The sequence below is a fragment of the Rousettus aegyptiacus genome, unplaced genomic scaffold (genome assembly GCF_014176215.1).
Source record: "Rousettus aegyptiacus isolate mRouAeg1 unplaced genomic scaffold, mRouAeg1.p scaffold_m13_p_14, whole genome shotgun sequence".
NCBI lineage: Eukaryota > Metazoa > Chordata > Mammalia > Chiroptera > Pteropodidae > Rousettus > Rousettus aegyptiacus.
Genome location: NW_023416289.1, coordinates 50,671,582 through 50,697,421, shown reverse-complemented (window position 1 = coordinate 50,697,421; position 25,840 = coordinate 50,671,582). Strand labels below are relative to the sequence as shown.

General features: G+C 49.0%; 1 protein-coding gene across 8 annotated transcripts in view; it reads right to left on the bottom strand.

The window, feature by feature from the left end:
* Positions 1-644: 644 nt before the first annotated feature.
* The window catches only part of FSD2 (fibronectin type III and SPRY domain containing 2), a 27,948-nt gene continuing 2,752 nt past the window's right edge, over positions 645-25,840 (bottom strand). For 4 of the 8 annotated variants that reach the window (XM_036231885.1, XM_036231884.1, XM_036231880.1 and 1 more), the window contains exons 4-16: positions 23,169-25,431; positions 17,899-18,621; positions 17,659-17,754; positions 15,821-16,051; positions 14,626-14,648; positions 13,167-13,288; positions 11,969-12,124; positions 10,114-10,248; positions 9,233-9,383; positions 8,373-8,506; positions 6,209-6,341; positions 4,559-4,735; positions 645-2,564 (exon numbers count right to left, since the gene is read on the bottom strand). In XM_036231885.1, coding sequence (XP_036087778.1) covers positions 2,312-2,564; positions 4,559-4,735; positions 6,209-6,341; positions 8,373-8,506; positions 9,233-9,383; positions 10,114-10,248; positions 11,969-12,124; positions 13,167-13,288; positions 14,626-14,648; positions 15,821-16,051; positions 17,659-17,754; positions 17,899-18,543 — 2,256 coding nt within the window. In that variant the 5' untranslated portion in view covers positions 18,544-18,621; positions 23,169-25,431 and the 3' untranslated portion in view covers positions 645-2,311. The remainder of the gene's footprint in view (positions 2,565-4,558; positions 4,736-6,208; positions 6,342-8,372; positions 8,507-9,232; positions 9,384-10,113; positions 10,249-11,968; positions 12,125-13,166; positions 13,289-14,625; positions 14,649-15,820; positions 16,052-17,658; positions 17,755-17,898; positions 18,622-23,168; positions 25,432-25,840) is intronic. The other 4 variants (XM_036231883.1, XM_036231881.1, XM_036231886.1 and 1 more) reach the window with 4 other exon arrangements.

Below are 25,840 nucleotides of genomic sequence, written 5' to 3'. Positions count from 1 at the left end.
TGTCAGGGATTGTGGCTGCAGTGGTCTTTAAAAAAATCTTTTTTTTTGTTTTGTTTTTTTAACAGATTTATCAGCAGGTTGCAGGTGAACATGGCCTTGAGGTAAATCTGCCCTTGAAGTACAGTTTCAGCAGATTATTCATGGTATTTTAAGGAATTAGAATATTTTCAAAAACCAAGTTTTGTTTGATTCTGTTCTAGACTTTTTTCTTTTCGTAGAAGAAACAGTTTAAACAAAAATTCTTTATGCTGAATAATTAGGATGCTTGAAGATGGTCATCTGCCTTGCCTAAATCAAGTGGATTTTAAATGTGAAAGCCAATTCTAGATGGTTTTTTCTTGGTCCGATAAAATTTTACCAAAACTTCCTGGGTGTCAAGTTCGTATCCATGTTCCTATTACATGTGAAGTACTCCATAAAGCCTAGATTAATTAGAACTCTGATTTCATACCTGCCTTATCTGTGATCCCCTACTTCCTATTCCATAGTTTTCTACTGCAGTAGCTGACAACACTTTTGAATACACACATATGTATATTTTAACTGTTCATAACTTAAAGCATCTTTGTGCTTACATCAGCTGTACCTTGTTTCAGGGTAGTGGTTCAGCTTGGCTGGTCAAGCTGTGTGTGTGTGTGTGTGTGTGTGTGTGTGTGTGTAACAACCTGTAAGATTTGTCAAGGTGAGTTGTTAATTCAGGAATCTGAGCTGCTGTTTATACCAAAAGGCAGAGATCTGAGACAGATAAGAGGTATTCATTGTGTCAGACTGAGTGTACTGGAAAACATGAAAATTTTAAAGTGAAAGACTTTCCAGTAAACACAGAACTGTAAATGGTGAGATGAGGGGCATGTTTGTTCAGAGAGGCATCCATGGGACACAATGATGAATTGTCTCTGGGAACTGCTTCAGAAATGGAGTCATTTGCTCGGCATCTTGACTCATAATCTTGAAAATAGTGTGTGCAGCACTTTTAGGTGGCAATTAGAAACCTGAACTGGAGAACCAGGAATGCAGCTACTGGGGCTGGGCACCGAGGTCACAGAAAGGCATGAGAGCAGTGAGGCAGGGCACCCAAAAGCTGCTGGCCAGAGACCATTCCTGCCAGGCTTGGCTCTGCACTCTGGTGGGCTGATGTTTTAAGAAATTGTACATTTGCTATCTTCCACACAGTGCTCTGCACTCCTACGTTTTGTCATTAAATCTCATCCTATGAGACAAAAAGCTATTATTTTTCTCTCTGTTTAAAGGGAAACGGAAGCTCTGGAAGATAGTGACTTTTCTAGAGTTATAAAGCAAAGTAGCTACAAAGTAGAAATCAAACCTAGGTCTTGCTTTTAAATCTGGTTCTCTTACATTAGTGGACATTCCTAGAATCAGTTGCAACTAATGTTTTCTGTTTTCCCCCCTCTATCCTGCCTCCACCCCCCAATACACACACATAGTGAAAGCACCACACTTGTGTGTAGGCTTCTGTGGGACGCGACGTGTGTGGTGTAAGTAGTGTTCCATCTCCCCCAGTCTTGCTGTCAAGCCACAGAGGCCTTCCTTGCCCTCCCTCCCAATGCCTCCCGTCCGGGTTCTCTCCATCTCCTGGCCTACAGCCTTTGCTGTCCCTCCAGTGGAGAACAGAGAGGCCAAAAAACAGTGGTTGGATGAGGAAGAAACTCATTTATTTAGTAGATATTTTGTGTGCACCTTTATGTGTTAGCCCTTGGGGACTGAGTGATGAACAAGGCAGACACTGTCCCAGCCTTCGTGGGACAGGGCAGAGGTCATTTCACCAGGGGAAATGGGGTAAATACTATGAAGGAGGAACAGGGTGTTATAAAGAGTGTGCACCGTGCCACTAAGTACTGGGAATATGGGAGAGAAGGGCTCGTGGCTTCCTGGGTTCCCTGTGGACAGTTTCCTGCCTTCTCAAGTCTGTTTGTGGCACACTGATGAAATGTCACAAGGGTGCTGGGGCTGCTGCAGCCACTGACAACTTACATGTCACTGGCCACCCCCAGATCTGTAGGCCTTGGAGACTCGGTTATTTTGCAGATAACAAACAGGCCAGTACAATCTGACAATTTGAAAGACCTTTGAGTTCATTTAGTCTGAGCCATCATTTTACAGCCAGGCCTGATAATGACTAACAGCATCACAGAGGTGCACAGGACTAGAACCCAGGACAGGTAAAGCGAGTGACAGCACACCAGTCTTCCGGATGATCACATGAGCTATAAGTGGTGCTAGGGGTGCTGCCTGAATGCCGAGTTCAGATAGCTGAGGTGGCAGAGCAGGCGGAGCCGGGCATCAGAATGCTCTAGTAGAAGGTGATGTGCTTTGGCATTGAAACGCCATTGTGTATCTTTAGACACCCAGGCTTTTCCAAAGAAAAACAGGGATGCACAAACTGGGGGAGCTGACAGCTAAATGTGTATAGATGCTGAGAAATGTCCACGTTGAAAAATGACAATTTTGAATTTTCATAGTCTAACAGAATGCCAATCTTCCTTGGGGAAACTGTTATTCTTATATCTGGAGTCATCTTGTTGTGTAGAAATTCATACTTATGCCTGAAAATTAAATGTTGATATAATAAATCTTTAGAAATTCTGTAGACTAGTTACTTACAAAACACTTTTATGTTAATTTTCAAATACTATGATTGCGCTATTAAATGACTATTAAAGTAACAGGCCTTTTCCAAAATTATGTATCTCTTTTCTAAAATTTGTCCTAAGAAACTTATACTTTTAAACTCCTTGTTTTGGGGCAACCTCTCAACCTAAGAAACTTACATACAGTATAATAAACTCATTGCACCAAAAGTTGTATAGAAATAGAATGTTTTAAAATTTTGGATTTCAAGGTTCAGAGAAGTAAATCTTTCATAATAGTAGATTTGAAACAGAGAGCATCACAATCTTTCATGTAATAAAATGGGCCTTTTGGTATAATCTGTGCACAAGTGCTCTAAGGTACCTGATTCTTAAACTTTCAAACTGAGCAGGGCATCCCGGGGGCCTGTCACCCTTTGACATCACATAGCTCCACCACCCTTTCTCCACCCTCTGTGTCCTGTATATTTTGAAAAAATGGCCGAAACCAAAACCAGCCCCAAGAATTTCCTAACCCTGCCATCTACTGACGTTTGAAGAGCTCTGTGTGCAGGCAGGTTTGTCCACACGACTGGGTCAAACACTTGGAATACAATCTAAACGGCTGTCCTGTCTCCATCCCAGTTCACCCATCTTCCCCTAGGCTGCTTTTCTTAACCACCAGATGCTAAATGAGCCCTTCCCGCATCAGCAACAGGGCCTCTGACTGAACCACAATGTACAAGTCAGCGAGGAAACCTTGCCCTCATCCTCCACTCACAACCCTGTCTCGTACATCTTTCCAAGATGGGAGTGCAAGAAACTTCTGCTCTGGCACTCAGCTTCTTGCCCTTCCTTTTTTTTTATCCTAGCTCATGTTCCCACCTCTCCTGTCTCTTACCCTCCCCGATCCCCCCACTACAGACTCCTGCTCTTCCTTCGTGCTCTCTCAGTTCTTCTCTACCCCCTGTTACCGTTCTAGGATGGGAGAGTGATTTCCAGCATCACTCAAGGCAGAAGCTCCAAATAAAAGATCCAGCTAAGTGCAGTGTTTCTCGCATTCCCCAAACTGGGTCTTAAGTCCAGTAGAGGGCACTATAGTCTAAATATCTCACGGGGGGGGGGGGGGGGGAAGCTGGTCTTCCCACTTCCAGTTGCCTATGACAAACTGTTTAACTAACAATGATGGAGGCTCGTGGGCAAAGAACACCACATGAAACTTTATAGGATTCAGCAAACCAGCGAGCATCAGAGGCTGCCTAGTGCCAAGGGTGCTGGGAGAGCGGTGTGAATTTTTTTGGCAACTTTTGAGATGAAGGGAGGCTGCAACCATGGCCTTCTAGGTCTGAAAGTGCCCCTTGACCTGGGCCCCCTGGGCCTTTACCAGCTGTGTGGAGCCACCCTGTGTGTGCAGGACAGCCCTCAGCAGCAGAAGCAAACCAGTCAGCTTTGCCCTCTAAACCTCTGCCCACATTTACTCAAAAAGATGGGATGGGGCTTCAGAGCGATGTCCATTTCTAAAACGGAAGCTGAGTGCAGATGAAATCCAATCGCTTAGTGGTCACGAATGCCGTCTGTGGAGCCCACCTGGTTTTGAACCCAAGCTCTGAATCCGTGTTGGGGGGAATACCTAACTGCTGTGAGGCACAGCTTTCTTATTTTGAAAATGGGATAATACATTTGTGAGAAGGAACGAGATAGTGTGTGGATGAGTACAGCACAGTGCCCGGCACACTGTCAGCTCTGCATGAACGTTAGCTGTTTTTGTCTGACAGAAAAGCACCCAAAGCTGCTCTCTCCCTTCTCGTCTGGATTGCAGGGGAAGGGGCTGAAAACAGGTCCTGAAACATCTTAGAATTTAGAATATTTTCTAGCATGTACTTTAGGCCTTAGTTTTTTGTTAGTGAAAACCTCTCCCTCTGTTATTTCGAAAGTGAACTTCAGTCTGGGGTATGTAGGCTGTACTTTACCTTGATGATGCCCACGTGTGCCTCATGCACCAGGACAGGCAGTTTGCTCCCAGGTCCTCCTGTCTGGGGACATCTTCAAAGGCCACTCCTACCATGTAGTCCAAATGCTCGTCCACCTCCACCTCCCAGTAATGGCGCCCTCGGACCGGAATTAGATTGCCCATGACAGCGACACACCTGGTTTTAAAGTGGAAGCATGTGTGACTCGGGGTGATCGCGCCTGGCTGTGCAGGTGTGTGGTGCAACTGTCGGGGCCAGTCAGTGGTGGACCGCACCTATGGAGGGAGGTGCTGGGAACAGCTCCCCTGGAAGGCAGTGCACCCCCGAGCTCTGTCAGCCCGCCTGCTGCTGCGGAAGGTAGATCACCTGCCAGTAACGGGACAGGAGGGGGCAAACCGACAGAAAAGGCTCTCGTTGCTTTTTAAAATGATGGGGCTTTTTCGTAACAAAAGCAAAGGTGTAGTTCACCGGTTCATAAAGAAAGGGACTGGACCCTCACAGAACGCAGCAGTCCAGGGCACGGCCTTTCTCGTGCCCAGCTCCCTGGAGCTGCGTTTTCCTTGCCAGATGGGACGCTGCCTAGTTCATGAATCGGTGAATAAAGCCAGGAAGAACTTGCTGAATTTTGTTTCCTAACACTGGTTTGACCTTTGTTGCTCCTTACTTCCCACGCCCCCCCAACCCTGCAGTGAATGGGCAGAGGCGGCAAAGAATGCTGTTTTCCAGTGTACCTTATGCAGTTCTGTTTCACACTGACACTGACATACATAGGTGCTTAACACGTATGCAGTCAAAAAGCCAGCAAAGAGCCAGTGTCAGAGGAAGAGCCAGCTGCAGAGACAGTCTAGGACCCAGGCAGGGAAGCTGCACACAGTTTTCTGTCAGTGGCCCCTCTGGCCCCCATGCGAGAGCCCCTTCTCTCAGAAGCCTCCTGGCCCTAAAATCAGCCCACCAAGACCGCTCTTCGGTCTGACTACTAGGAAGCTGAGAGCCATGTTTAATGTGTAATCGTGGAAGCAGAATTAACCCTTGGAAGTTCATCTATCTGTGTCTTTCATTTTCTTCCATGCTTTGATTTTTCTAATTTAGTGGTGTGTATCTGCTCCTTGTTGTGAGTCTTCCTTCAGTCTTTGAAAATAAGTAAGATATAAACAAATCATTTCAACACTAAGTACAAGCTCTGGAGACAGCTCCAGATCCAGAGAGCCATCTCTGATGGACCGCCGCTCCCTCCAGCCATGCCTAGCCAATCGCCACTTCCGCCAGCAGCTTCCTGTGGGCTCTCCACCGCTGGTTCTTCATCAGGAGTTTTTAAATAAGGTTTCACATGTGAGAGAAAGCGCCAGGCTAAGCATTCGGAGAGCAGGGTCCTTGTTTCTTCCTCCCATGGTGTGACAGTGTGACCCTCATGCCATGGCTTTGTGGTCTGACACCTCCAGCTCTGGCAGCCTGGGGCTGGACCGCAAGAGGCCACATGTCCCTTCTGGCAATACCAGCCTCTCCTCCCTACCATGTCCCTTTCCCTTCACTCATTTCTGGGACTTCTTACCCTCTTCAAGGCTGCATCAGTCATAATTCAATTTTACCCAAACCACAGTATGTATTAGGGAGGTTCATAAAATGCTCTAGCGAGTGGTAGACGGCACCTACCTGGAGAAGCAGGTGTTGCTGGGGGGCGGCTCCCTTGCTGGGGTTTTCCTCTCACTTCGTACAGCTGTCAGCCCATCCTCAGAAATGGTCAGCCAGGGATGGCACGTGTGCCGGTTCAGGCGGAAATAGCTGCCTGCAGGGGAGCAAACCCATGGAGAGCCACGGCCAGTCACCCCTTTCTCAGCACCGCCGCCATGCGGATGCAGGGAGCACTGCAATCCCACCTTTGGCTTACTGATTAACACAGGTCAGCTTGGACCTCACATAGTGCTGACCCTCACGCTAATGGGGGTGGCAGTGGACATGGACTTGGCGGTGACTGCTAAATACTGAGCTAAACACTTTGCATGTTGTATCTCGTTCAATCCTCACAGTTACCCTTAGAAACAGGAATTATTTCCACTTGTAGATATGAAAACTGAGGCAAAGGTGGTTAAGAAGTCAGCTGGAAGATGCCAGAACTCAAATTTGAATCCTGAGGCCCTCTGCTTCCAGAGGCTGTGCTCTTACCCGGGGGCTGTGAAAGTCTGCACGTGGTCAGCATTCTGACCTACAGGGACTAGGGACTGAGGGACCACTCCGCAATCAATATGACAAGGGTCAGCAAAATTCAACATTCAATTTTCAAGTAGGGCAGTGGAGGAGAAGAGATTATAGCCAATCTCCAAATCATGGTCAAAACAAAGCTCAGCAAAAAGGGCACAGAAAAATTTAATAAAAACTTATTTAGTAAAAATTATCCGTTATTTAGGAACATAGTAACTCATTCTCCATTACTGTCTCTCAGCCAAATTCTTAAGTTCCCATTCTGCTACTTCTCATCGTCTCACACCATAGGTCAAGCATCACCATCAAGCTGTTCACAATATCGTCACAATTTGATGCTGCTGGAAATTTTATTTGCCATCTAAGCTGACTGGCAAGAAGCAGACAGATTCCCACCCTGCAGCTGACACCGTGTGGCCCTTACTGCCTGCTCTCTAGTCCCAAACAAGGACGACTTTGGAATATATAACATTTTTGCTGATTCGAGTTCACTTGAGATTTTTGCAAATGCAGTCTTAAAAAATTATTTGAACAAACTAATGCAGAGACAGCTGTATATTCAAGAGCTGGCAGTACCTTTCGCCTTGTTCTCTTTCACTGAAACAGCCAGAATTTGATGTTTCAAAACACCAAGTCAGCACAGGAAATTAGAAGTGCCAGCCAGCCACAGGAGGGCCCTAGCACAATACAAAATGCTGCACTTGATCACAGCCAACACCTCCCACCTTAGGTGGCATCTTAACTTGTTTTCCTATCTAAATGGAAGGATTATAAGTGAGGACTAATCACAGACCTCTCCACCGGCATTAGAGACAGGACAAAATTACACTGTCCCTCAGTGAAAGATCCTGGTCAGGGGACATCATGCCTCGAGCCCTGGGCCCAGGCTCCCTGCTCCTGCTTCCTACCCACATTTCACCCAGCTGGCCTGAACCGGACTTGCTCTGGGAGGGTTGGGAGGGGCTGCTTGGCTTCAGTGCACCTTGGCAAAGCCCAGAACCCAGAGCCACAGCAGTGCTGGGACAGCAGATGTACAGAATGTCTCTAATCACGTCCCTACTGACTCAAGACTTGGACATGAGATGTGACAATCTGATGACATTATGATGGCAAGTGAGAAGGGAGGAGGAGCTGGACCTGGGCACGTGGGCACCCATGAGGGCCAGACGGGGCCTGGGAGGAGGCAGGCAGCAGGTCTAAGCTGGCAGTGGGTGGGGCAGTGTTTGGCTCGATGGCCAGAATAGGGGATGAGCCACGGCCAATGACTCTTTCTGGGATTTCACACAAATGCTGACCCAAGGGTTGTGTTTAGCCTGTGAGATACGAGGCATCTGGGCCACCCAGGTCTACCATGACAGCCTCTGGGCCACCTGGAGAAAAATCTTGAGTTCTAATGCTTGCTCAGGCAAAAATTGCTGTGTGACTTGGACCTTCGGCCTCCCCACCCGTAAAATGGGGCTGCAGGGCTTTGATCAGCGCTGTGTCCCTTCCCACCCAGACTTGCCATGTAGTCCTTTCCATGGACATTAATTTACTTCCTAATGAAGTCGTGACAGCACAGGGCCTGCCCCAACATGACCACTGTGGGTCCCAGGGAGTGTGTGGCGCAGGCACAGACCTGTGGTGTGGACTGTGGCGGGCTCGCTCCTTGCACTGGGCCCCCCAACGCCGAGGGCACGCACGTAGATTGTGTAGCTCCGCCGGGGCTGCAGCTGCACCAAGGCCTCGCAGGTGGGGATGCCCACAACAGACCTGGGCAAGGACGTAGAGCCATGGTCATGCCGGCCAAGCACTGGGCTCTGCCTGTGAACCCCTGCAGCTCTCCACCCAGGGGTGAGCGTGAGCCAATGGGCAGCCTCCTACACGGACAGTGTCCTTTGTACCTTGAACTCAAATCGCTTGTTTTTGCCTTGTGCTATTCCCCCTTCAACCTGGCACGATGGGCCTTTCAGCTCCCCCCGCACAGCACACGCACCTCTCCTGCGGCCGTTGCTGTGTGCACTGTCCTCAGGCCTGAACCGCCCTGCTCAGCTCTCGGCTTAAACACCCACTCCACGCAGGTAGCTCCCCACCTCCACCACTGTTTCGTTTCTCTTTCCTTCACAACACTGTGTTTCATGCATGTGTTTGTTTTCTTTATCTGTTTTCCCCACTCGACTGTCAGCTCCTTAAGAGCAGGGGATTTGTCTCACTCACCAGAGACCAGAGCCCTCAATACTAGTGGAATGAATGGATGGTAAACCTTAGTTGAGCTAAAAAGCAAACCTGAGGTTTAACCATTATTCACTTATCGTTAGCTCATCATTCGCCTTCAGTAACAGCATTCCCATGACTTCTCATGAAAACTAAGCAACTTAAGATTCAGGTTCAAGTGTGTCACAGAGTTTGACCTCCTCTCTAGACTCCATATATTCCTGAGCTGTGTCACCGTGTCAGGTGCGAAGCCTCTCATGCCCAGCAAATGCCCCCGTGACTCACTCGGTGACGCCTGAGGCTTCTGGTGTGTCTGCCTGGGTCAGCTCCACCGTGTATGAGTCCACAGGATTCAGGTTCCCAGACTCCCAGCAAATCAGCGCGGCCTCCTCGCAGCTCCTTATCTCTTTGTTCTTTATAATGGGGGGAGAAGGTGCTAAACGCAGGGGAAAGGGAGAGGTGAACAACCGTTCCGTCCCTACCCAGCTGTTCTGTCCAGGGCACGGACAAAAACGTTATAGCTACTCTCTCTCTGAAAAAGACATTCGTACAATAAAAAGCAAACGCAGTGCCACAGACTGAATGTGTGCGTCCCCCTCCCCCTGCCCCAGTTCATACAATGAAACCTAGTCCCCAGTGTGACGGCATCTGCAGTCTCTGGAAGGTGACTGGGTAGTGAGGGCACAGGACGTTTATTATAAAGAGACCCCAGAGAGCTCCTTTGCCCCTCTCCTGCATGTGAGGACACAGCGAAAAGACAGCTGCCTGTGGGCCAGGAAGGGCTTTCGCCAGACAGTGAACCGCTGGCGCCCTGGACTTCCCAGCCTCCAGAACTGAGAAATCAGCGCCTGTGGTTTATAAGCCACCGCGTCTGTAGCCAGATCCCAAGACACCAGGGGATCCCTTCGAGGTGTTCTGAGACCGGAGGACGGTTGCAGGGTCAAATGGCTCTGTGATCAAGAGCAGTACTTTCAACATTTTGAGAGCAACTATGAGAAGATGTATGCCAAACTAGGCATGTAGATTAAGTGTATTAAATGAAAGAAAAATATACAGCTATTCCTGTCCATCTGAATAAAACCAAGAGCCCTGCCACATCGAAAAAGCTGTGACTCCTGTGTCCTCTGGAATGAAGGTCTTGCTAGAGAAACAAGTCGCCCCGTTACCTGTCATGTACACTGCACGTTCACTGGCAGGGCTGAGACCAGCCCTGTTCTGAGCTGTGACCCAAAATTCATACTGGGTATTTGGCACAAGGTTTGTTACTAAGCAGTATGTTTCTTTGACAGTCATTGTAAACTCTGGAAAAAAAAAAAAAAAGACAAGAATTCAACCCCAAAATAGGTCAAGTGGTTGCAAATTCATTGTACTGAATCCCCGTTGTAGATCACAAAGCTGGCCATCCATGTCCCCTGGCCCTCCATGCACGCCCTCTGCCACGAACTCTGCTGAGAGTCAGTCTTTCTCACCATCCCTTAAAGCTGGGTTTAGCCATGTAACTTCCTTTGGCCAATGGGACAGTAGCAAACATGACTCGAACAGAGGCTTGGGAAGTGGATGCACAGGGAACACTTCCGCTTTAGCCTCCTGCAGGATGAGACCACACGGACAGAGGCCCTGGCCACCCAACTCATCCCAGCCATCACGGGTGAGGCCCCAGATACATAAGCAAGGCCATCATTGACCATCTAGCCCTTCCCATGCTGGCCTAGAGGGGCTGTCTAGCCAACTCATAGAATTATGAGAAATAATAAATGTTTGTCATTTGAAGCCAAAATGGTATATTGGCATGTGTAGGGGTGTTATGTATGAAAGCTAACTGGTGCACCTCCAAGCCTCTCCAGACTCTTAAAGGCAGTGAAAACTCATTAATTCACCCTCTGATATGAGTTCCTTTATAACAAAGTGGCCCGTTCAAAAGATCTTAGTTTGCCATGCACAGCCCCAACACCACACTTTTTCCTGTCTGTCTGCGGAGGCGGCCAACGAGGCTGATTCATGGCCTAAACTGTGATTAACTAGTTCTGACTTGGTCCCCAACCTCTTTTTCCCCTCTATTACCTTTTTAGTGCTTAGACCACTCTTGCCCTCGCTCATCATCGCTTAAACTTACTCTTACTTTTCTCAAGAATTTCCCACTCTTCCTGGTCTCTGGGCAGATACAACCATCCTCACCTTTGGCACGCAGAGCTCTCCACCTGTGTGACCTGGCACAATGAGCAGAGCTCTTGGCAAGGAGCCTGCAGGCTTGATTCTCATCCTCTTTCTGCCATAAATCACAGTGTCCCCACGGATAGCTCACATGTCTCTGGGTCTCGCTTAGCTTCTTTGTCCATAAGATAGAACTCTGAGTCCTTTCCCAGCAACCTCTCCCCAGCACCCCACACGGGGCAGGCCCTGAGTCCTTCAGATGCTCAGATGGGGCTCCTCTCAGCAGAATGGCTTATCTATTCTATGGGTTGTAAAGGAGGCAGTTACCCAGGTCCTCCCAGCAGACCAGTCAGCTCTACCTCCCTGGGAAGAGGCAAGGCCAAGAGGCACCCACAGTGGGGACACTCCCAGGGCCTGACTCACCCTGGATCAGACCAGCAGCTGCCCTCACTCCTCATGGGGGGCTGCACGCTGACCTGCCAGTCTCTCCCAGCGTGGTGTCGCTTTGAGAACCCACCTGCCCTCACGTGCCAGGGCCTGTGAGGAACCCGCCATTCTAGCTCGGTCTCCTTGAGGAGGAGTGACCCCACTCTCCCTGCACAGTGTGGTCATCTCAAGGACAGTGTTGACCTGATGGTGCAGATACAGTCCAGACACCTCAGCCTGGCCTTGTGCCCCTCATCCTCAGTCAGGCTCCTTGCCTTCTGCCTTTCTGCCATGCTCACCTGTCAGCACCCCATCCTCCAGGGCGTTCCAAATGGCAAGCAGATTCATCCCATGCCCCCTTCTCATCTGGCAGGAAGGCAGCACCCAGGCCTCCAAGGGCCTCTGCCACTTCAGAGCATGACTGTGCTCCCGGCGGATGCTCACCTGCTTGGTTCTTCCCAGGCGAACTGTCCCGCACTGGCCTGCAGGACAGCTCATAGCTCTCCACGGTGTCATCGGAGTACAGGCTCCAGCACACTCGGACTGAGGAACCCGTGGCTGAGTTGGGGGCCTGCGGGTTGATCACTGGGGCAGAAGGAGCTGGGAAAGAAAAAGGGAGAAAAACCAACACGGAGACTTCAGCAGAGGTGCGGGTGGCAGTGGCCCCTTTCACAGAACCACTGGTCCCACAATGCACTCATGGGCTTAGCAAATGGACAAGGATGGGTGGCCAGAGCCCATTCCCGCTTTGACAAACACACGTGAGCTTGGGGAGGAGGGGCTGGTGACAGGTACTTAGGCAGGGCATGGCTTCCAAGTCCTGCACTAGCTGTGGTCCTCCACCCCTCCCGTGCCGTCAAAGGGGTGTGACAGTCAGGACCCCGGTACTGCTGCCCCAGTGAGTCTAAGAATGGCCCCCGAGATTCATTCTGGAATAACTTATGGTGGGAAAAAACTTAGAAACATCCAGCATATAACAGTTGGCGATTAAATATACCAATTAAAGTATGGAGCCATTAAAACTACGTTGATCTTTCACAAATCTACGTAAAGGAAAAACCTAAAAGGATATGTACCATATTGCTCACAATGTTGGGTATTGGTGAGGAGGAGAGGTGAGCTGTCAAAAAAAAAAAAAAAAGCTGAATTCTAGTACTAATCTCAGAAATAAGGATTCACAGTATTTTGGGGAGCTACCTGACACCTTGTGACATATACATACAGCTCCTCCTTTAATTCTCATCCTGTCCCATGAGGTATTCTAATGTTCATTTTACAGATGTGGAAACCAAGGCTCAGAGCGGTGAGGTCACACAGCTGCGAAGGGGCAAAGCTGGGATTCCCACCGACTGCACAGGATTCCAAAGCTCATCTCCTAACCCTGGGCTGGCTAAGAAAATAAAATGCAGGCTCCTCATCTGGCATCGATTAGGAGAGCAGGTGTTCACGAAGCTCTCCAAATAAAAACTATTTTGAGGCTGCTGGAGAGTGACAGTGGACACTGACCCCTGGAAGGTCAGCCTCTGGCCTCACCCTTAGAAGCCATAAGGACAAAGACATGAAGTAAGAGGGACAAACACTAGTTTCCAAATCTTTCTGGTTTTTCTAGCCACCAGTGTTTCTAACTTGAGGCGCTGCGTACGTGGGATGGTGTTGATGGCGCCCAGCAGCTGCTCCACGTCGGCGAAGTCCAGGGTCTGGTCTTCTAAGGCAGGCTGTGTGGAGATTTCCACGTCTGTTTTTGTCTCCAGGAATTTTCTGAGTCTGTTGGTATTAAAAAAAAAAACAACCCGCTCATAAGAATGGAGGGGGCACCCTCTTCTGGGTCTAGGAAAAGGAAGAAAAACAAACACCAATGAGCAGGCTTCAGCGGAGGCGCGGAGTGGGGCGAGGCACCTTTTACAGGGCCACTGGTCCCACGGTGCACCCATAGGGCGCTCTGCTGAAACTTTCTCTCTTTAACAGGCTGCTGGGAGCCTTCTGCTGTCTGCTTCGGTGACTGACCCAGGAGGTCACCTACACAGATGGGTGGAAATGGTCTGTGCATTCGAGGGGAAGAGTTGGGGTCATGCCAGAGAATGGGACTGGGGGGACAGGTTCTGCCAAGCTCCAGATCCACACCCTCTGAAGGACCCCTCAGGTGCTGACCTGGAAGCTCCCACGCCCCTGCTGCCCCAGGCCCGGGATGTACACTCTCTGTGGCTTCCTCACCACAGGCCAACCGCCCTCATCCTGCTAGCCGTGGACTAGGGCTCGGGTCCTCTCACGCCTGCTTCTGGAAGTCACAGGGCTTAGGTAGTGGTCAGTTTTGAGAGACCTCAGAGAGCTGTGCGTCGTACTTTTGACTCTTGTCACTTAGCAGCTGTGGGCCACCTCTCTGGGCCTCAGGATTCTCAATTTGAAATGACCAGACTGGGCACAAAAGTGAGGGCGGGAAAGAAAGCTTTATGCTCCAGTCCAGAAGTCTGATACCAGATGAAGAAGGCAGAAGGGAACAGAGGCCTCAGGAAGAAGCCCCTGGACCTCTCGGAGGAGAGGGCCCCACGTGAAATTGCGGCTCTGGACGCCCCTCCGTTCACACGCTGTTGTTTCACTGACCGTGAAACCAGGTCTGTCTTCTGCCAACACCCATGTTCCCAACCCTTCAGCGTCCGTGTTGCTCTACAGACGTTTGTCACTTCCCACAAAGCAAACCCTGTTTGCAGTAAGGAAAGCAGGTTGGATGGTTGGATGCCCACGGTCATGGGTGTAGCAGGACCTGAGCTCCTGTCTGACTCTGACATGCGTGCTTTCTGCAGAGCAGTCTCAGTGCTGGCACAGGTGGAGGACACTGGGACTCTCTCTGGGTCTTGGCTCCTCCTGGTGAAACGAGGGGCTTGTGGAGGAGACCTGCTGTGGCCTCGCTGGCATACCCTCTTCCAGCCCTGATTCTGAGCTGCAGGACCAGAGGATACTCATGAGCCCACACCACTGTTCTGCTAACTCTGGGGGCAGACACAAAAGCTGAAGCTGGGAGCACACAACCAAGCAGAACGGAGTGTCTTTGGACAGCCAGAGGTGAAAGGAACAGAAGTAAATACACGTCAGGACAAAAGTATTACCTATCAGCCATAGCCACAGCATCCTGAAACACAGAAAAGGAGAAAATATGAAATGGATTTTGGAAATAAAATTATTTTCCAAACTATATAATAATATAAACTATTTAAAAACTTAGAAATTAGGAGGAAAAAAATCAGCCCCATCCCACACTCTAACAAAGCCATTCTTACGAAGCCTGGACCGGCCCCTCCATGACTGCTGCTTTTTCCCACCAACACAACACAAGCACTTTGCTCCTTACAAATGGTCCCTGGGCCCGTCCATGTGAAAGCTGCGTAACAAAGGCCGAGGGAGACGCCCTTCCTCCACGCGGCTGCTGTACTGCTGGACGTGCTGCTTGCCTCCGTTTCTCACCCTCGTAAATGACAGTGAGACACCCTCACACGTATACTGTCTCCACCTTCGGGATTGTCTCGAGATACAGTGGGATCATGGGATGAGGGACCCTGGTTCGAAAGGTCTGAGCACTGGATGCTACAGTGACGACCAGCTTCCCAAGTTCCATCATGGGTCCTGCACCCCAAGTGTGGCTGGCAGGAGGTGCTCTTGGGCTTTGAGGGACCATGGTGGGCTTGTTCAGTGTAGAAGCCGTATCTGGCAACCAGGCAGCTCTGGAGGCTGAAGGCCCCTCTCCCACATCCTGGATGTCACAACTGCCCCAAGGTCCTAGGTGCCTGGTGAAGAAGAAGGACTGAGCTCTGACTGAGGCTGAAATTCCCACAGCCCAGGTGCACGGGGGCTTGACATCGGAATTAACTGGATTTCGAGGATATAAGACATGGATTTTTTGCATTTCTAAGTTTATGAAGTGAGATTTGTAATCGCTGCTCTTGTAACTGGGAAACTGGGATGACTTTTTGGCCTGGACATGCTTCTCCCCAGAGCTCCAAGAGGCCATCTGAGGTGGCCAGAAGCATTGTTCCCGCTCAGCTCCAGGAAGAGGGGACGGATCTCTAGGAAAACAGAGGAAGAGACTTTGCAGTTGCCTGAGCAACGGTGGAGGGAAGGGGTCAGCTGTGTATGAGCTGCCTAGTCACTCATGGGTGACAGTCCCACTGTTGTAAACACCCAGTGGAATCAAACAGATGCTGACCATGGAAGTTGACTCCAACACCTCCAGGCAGAGAGGACACAACCTAATGTACTCCAGCCATAACTGTCATTTTAGTTACTTCATTTTACTTCCTTACTGACCTTTATGAAGTCGACCTTCTCTTGATGACATATCTCCTCTACTGTTTCCATCAGTTCTTTACAGGTGTCCAGATTTTCTCCACAGCTGACCAGTTGTCCATATAAGGCTTCTAGTTTCTCTTTCTTTTTCTCCCCTAGAGCTTGTATTTTTTCTTCATATTTTTGAGCAAGTGTTTCCAAGATCTCATTGTAATGGGACTCGAAGTTTTGTTCTTGCCTTCCAAAATTCTCCTGCAAGACAGTGGACCTCAGTCATTTCAGTGCATGTGTTATGTCGACTACAGAGTCATTTGGGGCATAAAAATATATTCACCCAGAGATGTTTTAGTACCCGTCATCTTATCGTCTTCTGCCAGGATGCTGAGGTGGATGCAGTGGGGGCTAGGGATAGAAGTCTCCAGGTGGAACCCAGGGATAATCTTAACAAAAACACTGCTTTTTCTCCTGGCATCATTTTGCCATTCTCTACTCCCACTATCTACCGCATATCTGTTTTGACCACCTCCCATCACCACGACAACCCACCAAGGAGATGATCAGTGATGAGTCAGTCTACCACTGGAATCTTGGACCTTAAAACAGAAATGTTTGCTAGGGGAATTCCCACCACCTGTCTTTCCCTCCTGAGCTCTCAACATCTCATGACCCCCTCCCACCCCGATGTCTGGATCACACAAATACCAGGACCACACAAGTACTCATAGCGACTAAGAGAAAGATGAATGGGGAGGGGAATAGGGTTGTGCCAGATGGTGCTGCCTAATAGATGAGAAAAGACAGGAAGGCAGAGAGAGGGCAGTGACAGTACTTAGTCCCGGAGCACAATGGATGAGAAACACTGATTAGAGCATATCAACTCCTGATGCCCATTACTCAGACTGGAAGCACAAGAAAGCTCTGTGGGTTCTGTCTCACGTCATCCCCATCAGATGACAGGGTCGTTTCCGAAGAGGCTCTGATCAATCACTCGGGGGGTGTTTCCTGAATATCTACTACGTGTAAGGCTTGCTCAGAATGGCAGAAGAGGGGAAAAAACAGCAGAGTGTAAAAGCGAAAGTTCGGAGTCCTTACTGAGGTGAAGGTACTCTGATCTGAGAGTGAGCTGGCAGCTCAGAGTGTAGGGAGCTTTGTCTTGGCTGTTGGGCACTTATCCCTCTTACTGCCTCTCTGGGCTTGGAGAAGGAAGGGCTTGTCCCTTCTCTAGGGCTCAGTGCAACAGCTCTCCTCCCCTTTTAAGATTTGGGGTGAAGGAGGTCTAGCTTCATGGAAAGAGGCCTGGGCTGTTAATTCATGAAAGGTGCTCCTGCTGTTTCAGTCCAAGGCTGCATTACTGGAAGTAGAACATCCACATGAAGGGAGGGGAGAGGGAAGTCCCCTGGTCCACCTCACCTGGGTGGCAGCAAGCCCCGTGGTAGTATGGCATGCCTACTGGGCACACCCAGGGGACTGTGATGTGTTTGGGGATAGGAACGGAAACGTGTTAATCTTACGAGAAATAAGATTAACAGCTAAGCAAAAGAATACTCATCAATGACAAGATGGGGGTCTTACAAAGCTGTGCTACAGTGGCTCATGAGAGTCCCGCTTTGTAGTAGGACTGGGGATGTAACAACGCAAAGACACGGTCTCCCTCCTGAGAGCCTATGGTTCTGTAGGGCAAGCTGGCGGGTAACTGGTTCCGTGAGGTATATGCCCAGGGTGCTGAGGTTGAGTGGAGAAGGGCGGCAGTGACGCCACACGCTCTAAGACAACAGATTCTCTACCTCACACTGGACGCAGCTGCTGCCCCAGCCGCTGACGGAAGCAAGTGGTCTGACAGGCTCGGCTTGGGCTCTTACCTCCACAGTGATAAAAACCTCCTCTAAGTGACTTGCAAAATTTTCCATCTCGATAATTTGCTTTTCCAACTTGTACATGTTTCTGTGAATTTCATCCTGTCAAATAGAGGATCACAAGAAGACGTTAATGCCATATCTTTTCTCTTTTTTGTAGAAGACACTTGAGGTTTGCTCTCTGCCTACACACTTGAGATGTAGATGTAAGAGCAAGAGAAAGGAGGACCAAGGAGACCCATTTACCTTGGCGCTTTCCAGTGCTTTATTGAGTGGGGTCACTTCATGTTCTCTGTGTTCATCAAGAACCTTCTCCAGCGCTCTTATTGGAGTTTTGCAAGTGACACAGAAAACGTCAGCAGCTTCTTCCTCATCTTCCTCCTCTGGGATGACGTAGCACTCATACTCCTCGCTGGCTCGGCCATGCGTGTATCTGTAGGCTTCCCGCAGGTCCTGGCACTTGCCCGCTGAGCCCCACACTCTGAAGCTCAGGTCCTCAGCCTCAGCTGCCTCTCCGCTAAGTCTCCAGCCCCTCTGCTCGCTGGCTGGTTCTCTCTCCGTCGTCATGTAAGGAGGATATTCTGAAACCTCTATTCTTGGCATGTTTTCATCAACAAACTCATCCCCTAATTCGTGGTCATCTTCAAGACCGTATAAATGGACAAGTTCATCCACTTCCTCTTCGAGGTTTCTTTGAGGCTTCCTTTTTGCTAGGCCTCTTGGTTCACCAGTCATTTCAGCTTGGACGACTTCTCTTCTCATCCTACTGCTTTCTTCCGGAAAGATCTGCAGCCTGTCTTCAGAGTCGTACAGATCCACATGATAAAAGTGGAAGTCCCTGGGGGCAGTTGGCCTGTCCAGCTCCGGCGCCTCCTCAGCTTCCTCCTCCATTTTCGCTCCGGAAGCCCTGGCAGCACCTCTGCACTAGAAAGATCCTTCCTGGACAGTTAACAGTGGATATTCCGGGTCCTAGGACACAGAAAGAGGAAGAAAACGCCATTTTTGAGAAGGTGATTGCAAGAGATAATCATTAGATTGGGTTCAATTCATTTGTAATTTTTAAAAATCATCTGAGCAGCTGAGTTGTGGTTTCATTTTGAATCATCTATAAAGAAAGCTTTGCTCTCTACTGGAGGATTTTTAGATAATGTAAATGTTCTTAGGGGATTCACAAGAAAAAACTTTGAAGACCACTGATCCACACACACAAAAAGGAAGATCCTTTTTGTTTAGAGAAGCAGTTTCTCCCCACACCCCCCCCCCCGCCCCATTTAACTGCACAAGTCACAAACAGGTACAGTTGACATCCAAATATTGGCCTAAATTTCCATGTACCAGTATGGCTGTACCATGGTAATCGACCTGTACAAATACTTTATCAACACGTACTCATACATAAAACCAGGATTATGCGAGCTGCTTCTCTTATCCCCTAATATCTTTTTTAAAATAACCTTATTGAAATAGAATTTAAATATCATAAAATTCACCTGTGTTTTAAGTGCGCAATTCAAAAATTTTTAGTAAATACTGAGTTATTCATGCAATCATTACCACAATTCAGTTCCGAAGGCCCCCTTTTTAAAAATATTGTGGTAAACCTAATCCTTTAAAAAAAGATACTAATATTATTATACTACTCCATCGTGACACATATGAAACAGGTTTTGAGTAAAATAACAAAAGCAAAACGAAATTTTAAGGTAGCTTAGCACTCCACCCTCCCACCCCGCCAGCCATAACTTTTATGATCCTAACAGCTTTCCTTAACTTCCACGCATGGGCTCAGAGCCAGCAGCCAGCTGTCTGCCTCGCCGACTTGTTCTGCACAAGTTGTACTTATACACAGAAGTCAGGTTCAGTGGCTTTCCCTATCAGCTTTGCTTATCTTTCTTTGTGACTGACCTCCACTAACAGAATGTCTTTTTAATACTCCAAAGCTATTTTTAAAAGAGCCATTCATTTGTTTTCCCACTATTCCCATTTTTCTTTGCTGTTTTTAATATAACATTTTCTGACGGCCTAATTGTGAAATCCATGGACAGAGTCCCAGGTCCTCTTGACTGTTCTGAGCCATTCAATCCTGTTGACCCTCCCCTTCTCCCCATGCTCAGCTGTGATCTGCTAGCCAATGACTGCTCAGGTCTCGGCTGAGTCCCACCCCGGCTGCTCTTCACACGCTGGCATTCCCCAGGCTTCCATCCTATTTCCTCTTCACTTTCCACCTGCTCCAGGTGTTCCTGTCCACTCTCACAGCTTCTACATCGCCCTCTCTGCTGATGGCTCCAAATCCCTGCCTCTGCCCCTAACCTCTGCCCCACGCAGAGGCGGAGGTTTAGAGATACAGCTGTCTTCCTGGACCTCTCCAGTCATATCAAGCTCAGCACTGCCCAATGCAGCTCATCACCTCTCACTTTCTCCACCCTGGTGTCTGCTTCACAGTCCCCCAAGCGACAAGGCTGCAGTCACATCCACAGACCACACCGAAGATGCCTGGAGGCCCGGCTGGCTGGGCAGACTTCCAAAGAATCCACTGTCTTCAGCCTCTCTGCATCCTGGCCTTCAATGTCTGTGACAATCTGAACTGATTGTCTGGGTCCCAATGCCCCCAGACCTTCCTTTTATAGGCCCTCTGTTCATCCCTGTTCTCCAGGCTCCCTCTGCAGAGACCAAGGATTGCTAGGTTTTTCTCCCCATACTCTCAGGGGAAAGAATTCAGCCCTCTGCTGAAGTCCAGTCAGAGATACACATTGCCCTATTGGTCCAGATCTCCCTGCTCACTCCTGTGGACAGGCAGCCAGGCTCTCCTTGCTGCCTGTCCCCCACGCCCTCTGATCTGTCCTGCGAGTCACAGGGAAAGGCTAAGGGAGGTGATGAGGTAGCAGAGGACTGACCTTGCCCCATATCTGGCCCACTTTAGGAAGGTCTGACCCAAGATTAGGAGGTTCTGGATCCCAGTGACGGAGACCCGACCTGTGCTTAACATGGAGAGCCACCTTTCTTGTCTGGGACTCTGCACCAAATACCATTCCCAATCTCTTCGTGGCTAAAACCCTCCTTGACACCCCTCAGTGGGCTCACCCCAGCTCTTGCTGATGGCAAGACAAAAACACCAGAACTGACTGGCCTTCTCTGACCATGGTGGGGACAGAGGGTAAGTGACAACAACACATGGGCCTGGTGAGGCCATGGGGCTCTTCTCTTTCTACCCTTCACTGTGAGGTCCCCACAGGATACTATTTTCCCATTTCCTCCATCAGCACCACTCAGAAGTGGACTTCCAGTAGCCATTAGGGGGCAGAGACACTACTACCCTGACTCTGTGCCACGTGTACAACTGGTTTCTGGGGTCTGGATCCCCAGAAGGAAACTTTAGTCCTGAGACTCCAAGACGGCACATAACACTTGGAGTTCAGAAGAGCTTCGGTCCCATTCTCTGATGCTCCCAAACTCTCCATGAAGAAGAGAATGGCAAACATCACTTCAGCAATGTCTCTTGAGCCTGAGGACATAACCATGCAGGATCGGTCCACAAGGTGCTAGTCCGCTGTGTCCTGGACCAGCAGCAGGCCTTTGGGGACCTGGTCCATCCACCGGTTGTGGGGGAGGGGTGAAGACAGGCCGCTCCCAGAGGCAGCACCGCAAAGCAAGTGGCACCTCCCCAACATCGTTACTCACAAAGATCCGAACACCTGCATTTTCTTTTCGGTCAGTCCTCAGAACCCTGCCTACCATTTAGACCCTGGCTAGGGCAGTCCTGGCTTGTCCTCACCAACATAGCCTGTTTTAGGGATGAAGAACTGTGGCTGCAAGTGAAGGAGGGCACGTCTTCTCCCCACAATTTAAAACAAAAAAGGTAATTATGTGTAGCAGTGGAGGTGGTAATTATCACTGTTGTAATTATTTCACAGTATGTACATGTATCAAGTCGTTGCACTGTATCGTAAACTTACACAATGTTATATATAAATTATAGCTCAATAAAGCTGCAGATATAACCCCTTTGCATAGAAATAATGTCTTACCATTGACACTTGCTTTGGGCTCTGGCATGGCATCGTGGAGAAAGGAGGAAGGGAATGAGATGGAGGGCAATTAGATCTGGAAATGGAACCGGGTGTGGGGGTGGAGAGGGTCACACCCTCTCTCCAGGGGTCTCTAACTAGCCAACAGCGGCAGCAGGTGTCCTGAGCTCAGCAGGTCCCCTGTCTTCACTCCACCTGGGCTCCTGGCTGCTGTCTCTGCTCCAGGGGCACTATTGAGCCCCGCCTGGTCGTGCCAGAGTTTCAGAAGTCCTGGACCCAGCATGCTGTGGGCAACATGGAGTAACTTGAGAAGTCTGCACCCACACAGATCATGTGGGGAAGCCTGAGGTCCTTCTGTGACTCCAGCTGGACCCCGCCACATTCACTGTCCCAGTACTGACTGTTCATGGGGCTGAAGAGGTGTGGATTCAAGAGTACAAGACTGAGCCAGCCAGATGCTGGGGTACAGTGAATGAGACACAATTCTTGGTGAAAAGGAGGCCCCAGACACGGAAATGAGCGATGGCTCTGTGCGGGGCTGACGCATAGCTTCTTAGAGGCACCACTTCCCTCTGTCCTGGAGCTCCTGTTACCTTCCCCTCCTAAAGCACAGGCTCTGCTCACATGGGACAAAATCATACTGTTCCTATCCGTGGCTCCAGTATCCCACCTGAATGCCACGTTGGCTCTCCACATGGCTGTCCCTACCTAGCAGACAGCCCTCATCACGTTGCTTTGCTCAGACTGAAGTGGTAGGTCCGCACGTCCTGCATTCTCAGGACTCCATTGCTGACCAGTCCCGGCTTCCCTGGGCCCCAACTCCACCTCCTCACACAGCCTCACCTCCTCCACTGTTCCTTCCCACCACCCCCCGTGTCCTCTCCCGTAGGTCCCAATCGAGGCCCTGGCTCAGGCTGTTCTTCCTGCCGAGAGCACCCTGCCTTCCCCATCTCACCACTGCTCCTTAAAATCCTGCCCGTCCACCTCGGCAAGTGCCTGTCACATCCTCCATGGGGGCCATGGCATTCCTGATATCCATAAAAACAGCATGATACCCACTCCCTTCAGCACGCAAACTGGAGACCAGAAGCTCTTCCTTGACATCACTCAATCTAATTAATGCCTGATTAATGCTGACTCTGGTTCACGCTCCTCAATCTTCAAGTAACGTCCCTCCATCCCTCCTCGTGGCCACTGTCCCTGGACTCACAGTCCTGCGCCTGCTCTCTGTCTCTGCTACTTCCCAGCAGTGTAGCCTTGGGAAGATCGTCCCTCTGGGCCTCACTCCCAAGAGTCCATGAAACAGGTTTATCAATAGTTTCTACCTCATAAAGTTGGCATTTAGATGAAATAACAATGTATGTAAAATGCTTAGCATAGTACATGGCTAAAAGTAAGTCCTCAGTAAATGTTAGCTGTTATTGTTGTTGTTATTTTATTATTATTTGGACCTCAACCTCTCCTACCTGAGCTAGGTTAGAAGTCTCCTACCTGGTCACTCATGGAGGGTGAGTACCAGGGCCAGAAAGTGAAGTCGCAGTAGTCACGGCAATGCAGAATCATCTGTGGCCACTGCGGGATCATTCTGTCCTTTGAAACAGCTGGAGATGGGAGAAGGCACCAAAGCAGAGCAGCCTGAGGCCCAGGCCCAGACTCGCTGTAAGATCACCTCTGCTCACAGCAAGAGCTACCAAGGGGCCTAGGCAGAGAGGCAGAACTCCAGGATGGAGGGCCCCTTGGAGAACATCTGATTGCATTTCCTGATTTTAAGATAGCAAAACCGAGTTCTTCACTCCACCTGGGCTCCTGGCTGCTGTCTCTGCTCCAGGGGCACCTTTGAGCCCCACCTGATTTCACTTAACAAGGGTTGATCTGGGGCTACTCTGTATCAAGCTCTGTGCTGGGTGCTGAACACATAGCCAGGCAGGTGAAGTGCTGGATCTGGACCCTGTTGTCCACTAAACCACAACTATACACTGAGAAGTGGCTCACTAAAAATAACACATTTCCACATACTACCAAAAGGGAGAAAACCAGAATTCTGTATGACCAATAAATCATGAAAAATTCTTTCTACCAGAAGCTGGAAAACATGGAGCCCGAATGCTAATGAGATGTTCCTCCACGCCAGCATTTGCCCTTTGAGCACAAACACAAACTGGTCTGGGAGCTCAGGTCATAGAAGGAACTTCGCAACATACCCCCACAGGTGAGACTCACTTTTCCCACTGGACATTCAGATTCTTTCGGTTTCTTAACAAAATATTCAGAATTGGGGGAGAAATATTAATAATAAATTGTCATTTAAAAAATTATAAAACTGAGGCTTGGAGAAATAAAGTAATAAATCACAGTCTATAATAAATATAATAGCTAAATAGCTTCTACTCTATGGCATAGGCTGCAGCTAAAAATTAAAAAAAAAAAAAAGAAACATTTGCAAGTCTAATATAGGAAGTGTATCCCTGTGCTTTAATTAGAAAAGTCCCCCTGAAAAATGTTTTTTAACCATTAACAGGTCATGGGTGCCTCTAAGCATCCACTAAAAGCTGTGAACTCTCTCCTCAAAAGCAAGTCCATAGAGGCACATAGTTTTACATATAATTTTAGAAACACATCCAGGTAGCCCTAGCAATTTCTGAGCCAGAGCTAAAAAATTCTGCTTTAAAGTGTAAGCTGAACCATTATGCAAGATAGTACAAATCAGCTTCACAGGCACGGTCCAAACCTGAAAACTCTATGGGAGGACGGGGTATGCATGACAAATGCAAAATGATGACAATGCTGTTTTTCAGTATTTGAATCAAAGCATGGAATTATGATTTGTCAGCATGCACATTCAGGGTTCCAAACTGTTCTAGCAAGTGGGCCCCTGTACTAAAAATACCCTCAAGACACATTGCAGAAATCCAGCCTCTCTATCTGCATCAGAGGCTTTCACTCCGTACCTAACAGCACATTCAGTAAAGGTGAATCCTTGCTACAAGAAGGCACAGAAAACATTCAGTTTATTGTAATTTAACATTTGCAATTTATGATGCTATCCCTTCCCACCTAAAGGAAAGATACTGCATTAACAGTGTGGCATTAAGTTAGTGAGTTTCAATAATATAATTTGAATTAGAATATGACTACCGAAAAACTTGCCTGCTCTTCTTTTCACGCTGAGGCCATGGATAACTGCTAGAAAACTGTGCCCAGTTCAGCAGGCTTTCCCTCTGGGTGACCTCTGCACAGCCACAGGCTGCCCCTGCCTGCTGTACACCAGGGCTTTGCATCCGGGTAAAGGCAATGGAAACACGAGCTGGCTGCGGCTGCAAATAGCAACAGGCCTGCCATGAGCGAAAGCCCAAATATAGACCTGCCCCAGGCTGTTCTGTTAATTCTGCTCAAGTGTCACCAGGAGAGGTCACATGCTGAACTCTGAGTTACTCCTGACTGTGGGGATCTGGGTCCTGTAGGCCACGCAAATGGTTGGTCATGTATGGAGGGCTGAGGGCAGAAGGGAGGCGTAGCCACGCAGAGGAGGATTCCTGAGAGCCTATGCTGGGCACCTTCTGCCTGGGCTGAGCGTGTTTTCCCAAAATGTTTTGATAAAGCACACTCTACAGGTAATCAGACAACTTAATTTGTTCCTTCTGCCACCATTCCTTTAACGTTTACTCAGGGTGGGATGTATTCTCCACTCTGGATAAAGGTCCAGCAGCAATGACTTTCTGCTTCCTCTGATGTCAAACACAGTCCTCAGGGGCATCTGAAAACAGTTATCATTCAGTAATTAAATGTACGATTTACTATATTAATCACAATGCCACACGGAGTTTAGTTGGCACCAAAATCTCCCCTGCACAGCTTGGGCCTCTCGAGTTGGAGGTTTTCCCTGAAAAAGGAGGAACGAAGTAGCCTCTCCTCCTCACACCCCCTCCCTGAGCTGCTGGTTTGGGGGCCAGGGTAGGAAGCGCTGAAGTGATAAGATAGCTCCTATTTGAGTTGATGTCACAGTTGATGCAGGTTCTCTGGGTTGGGCAGATGCTTAGAGCTCACATTCCTCCCCGCCCCCTGCCCCTTGGTCTCTCTGTCTCGGAGCCTGTATACATTTCTGGAGTTTCCCACTATGGAGACCTTTACCCTGAAGTTCCCATGACCAGGCTGAGAACCTCTCT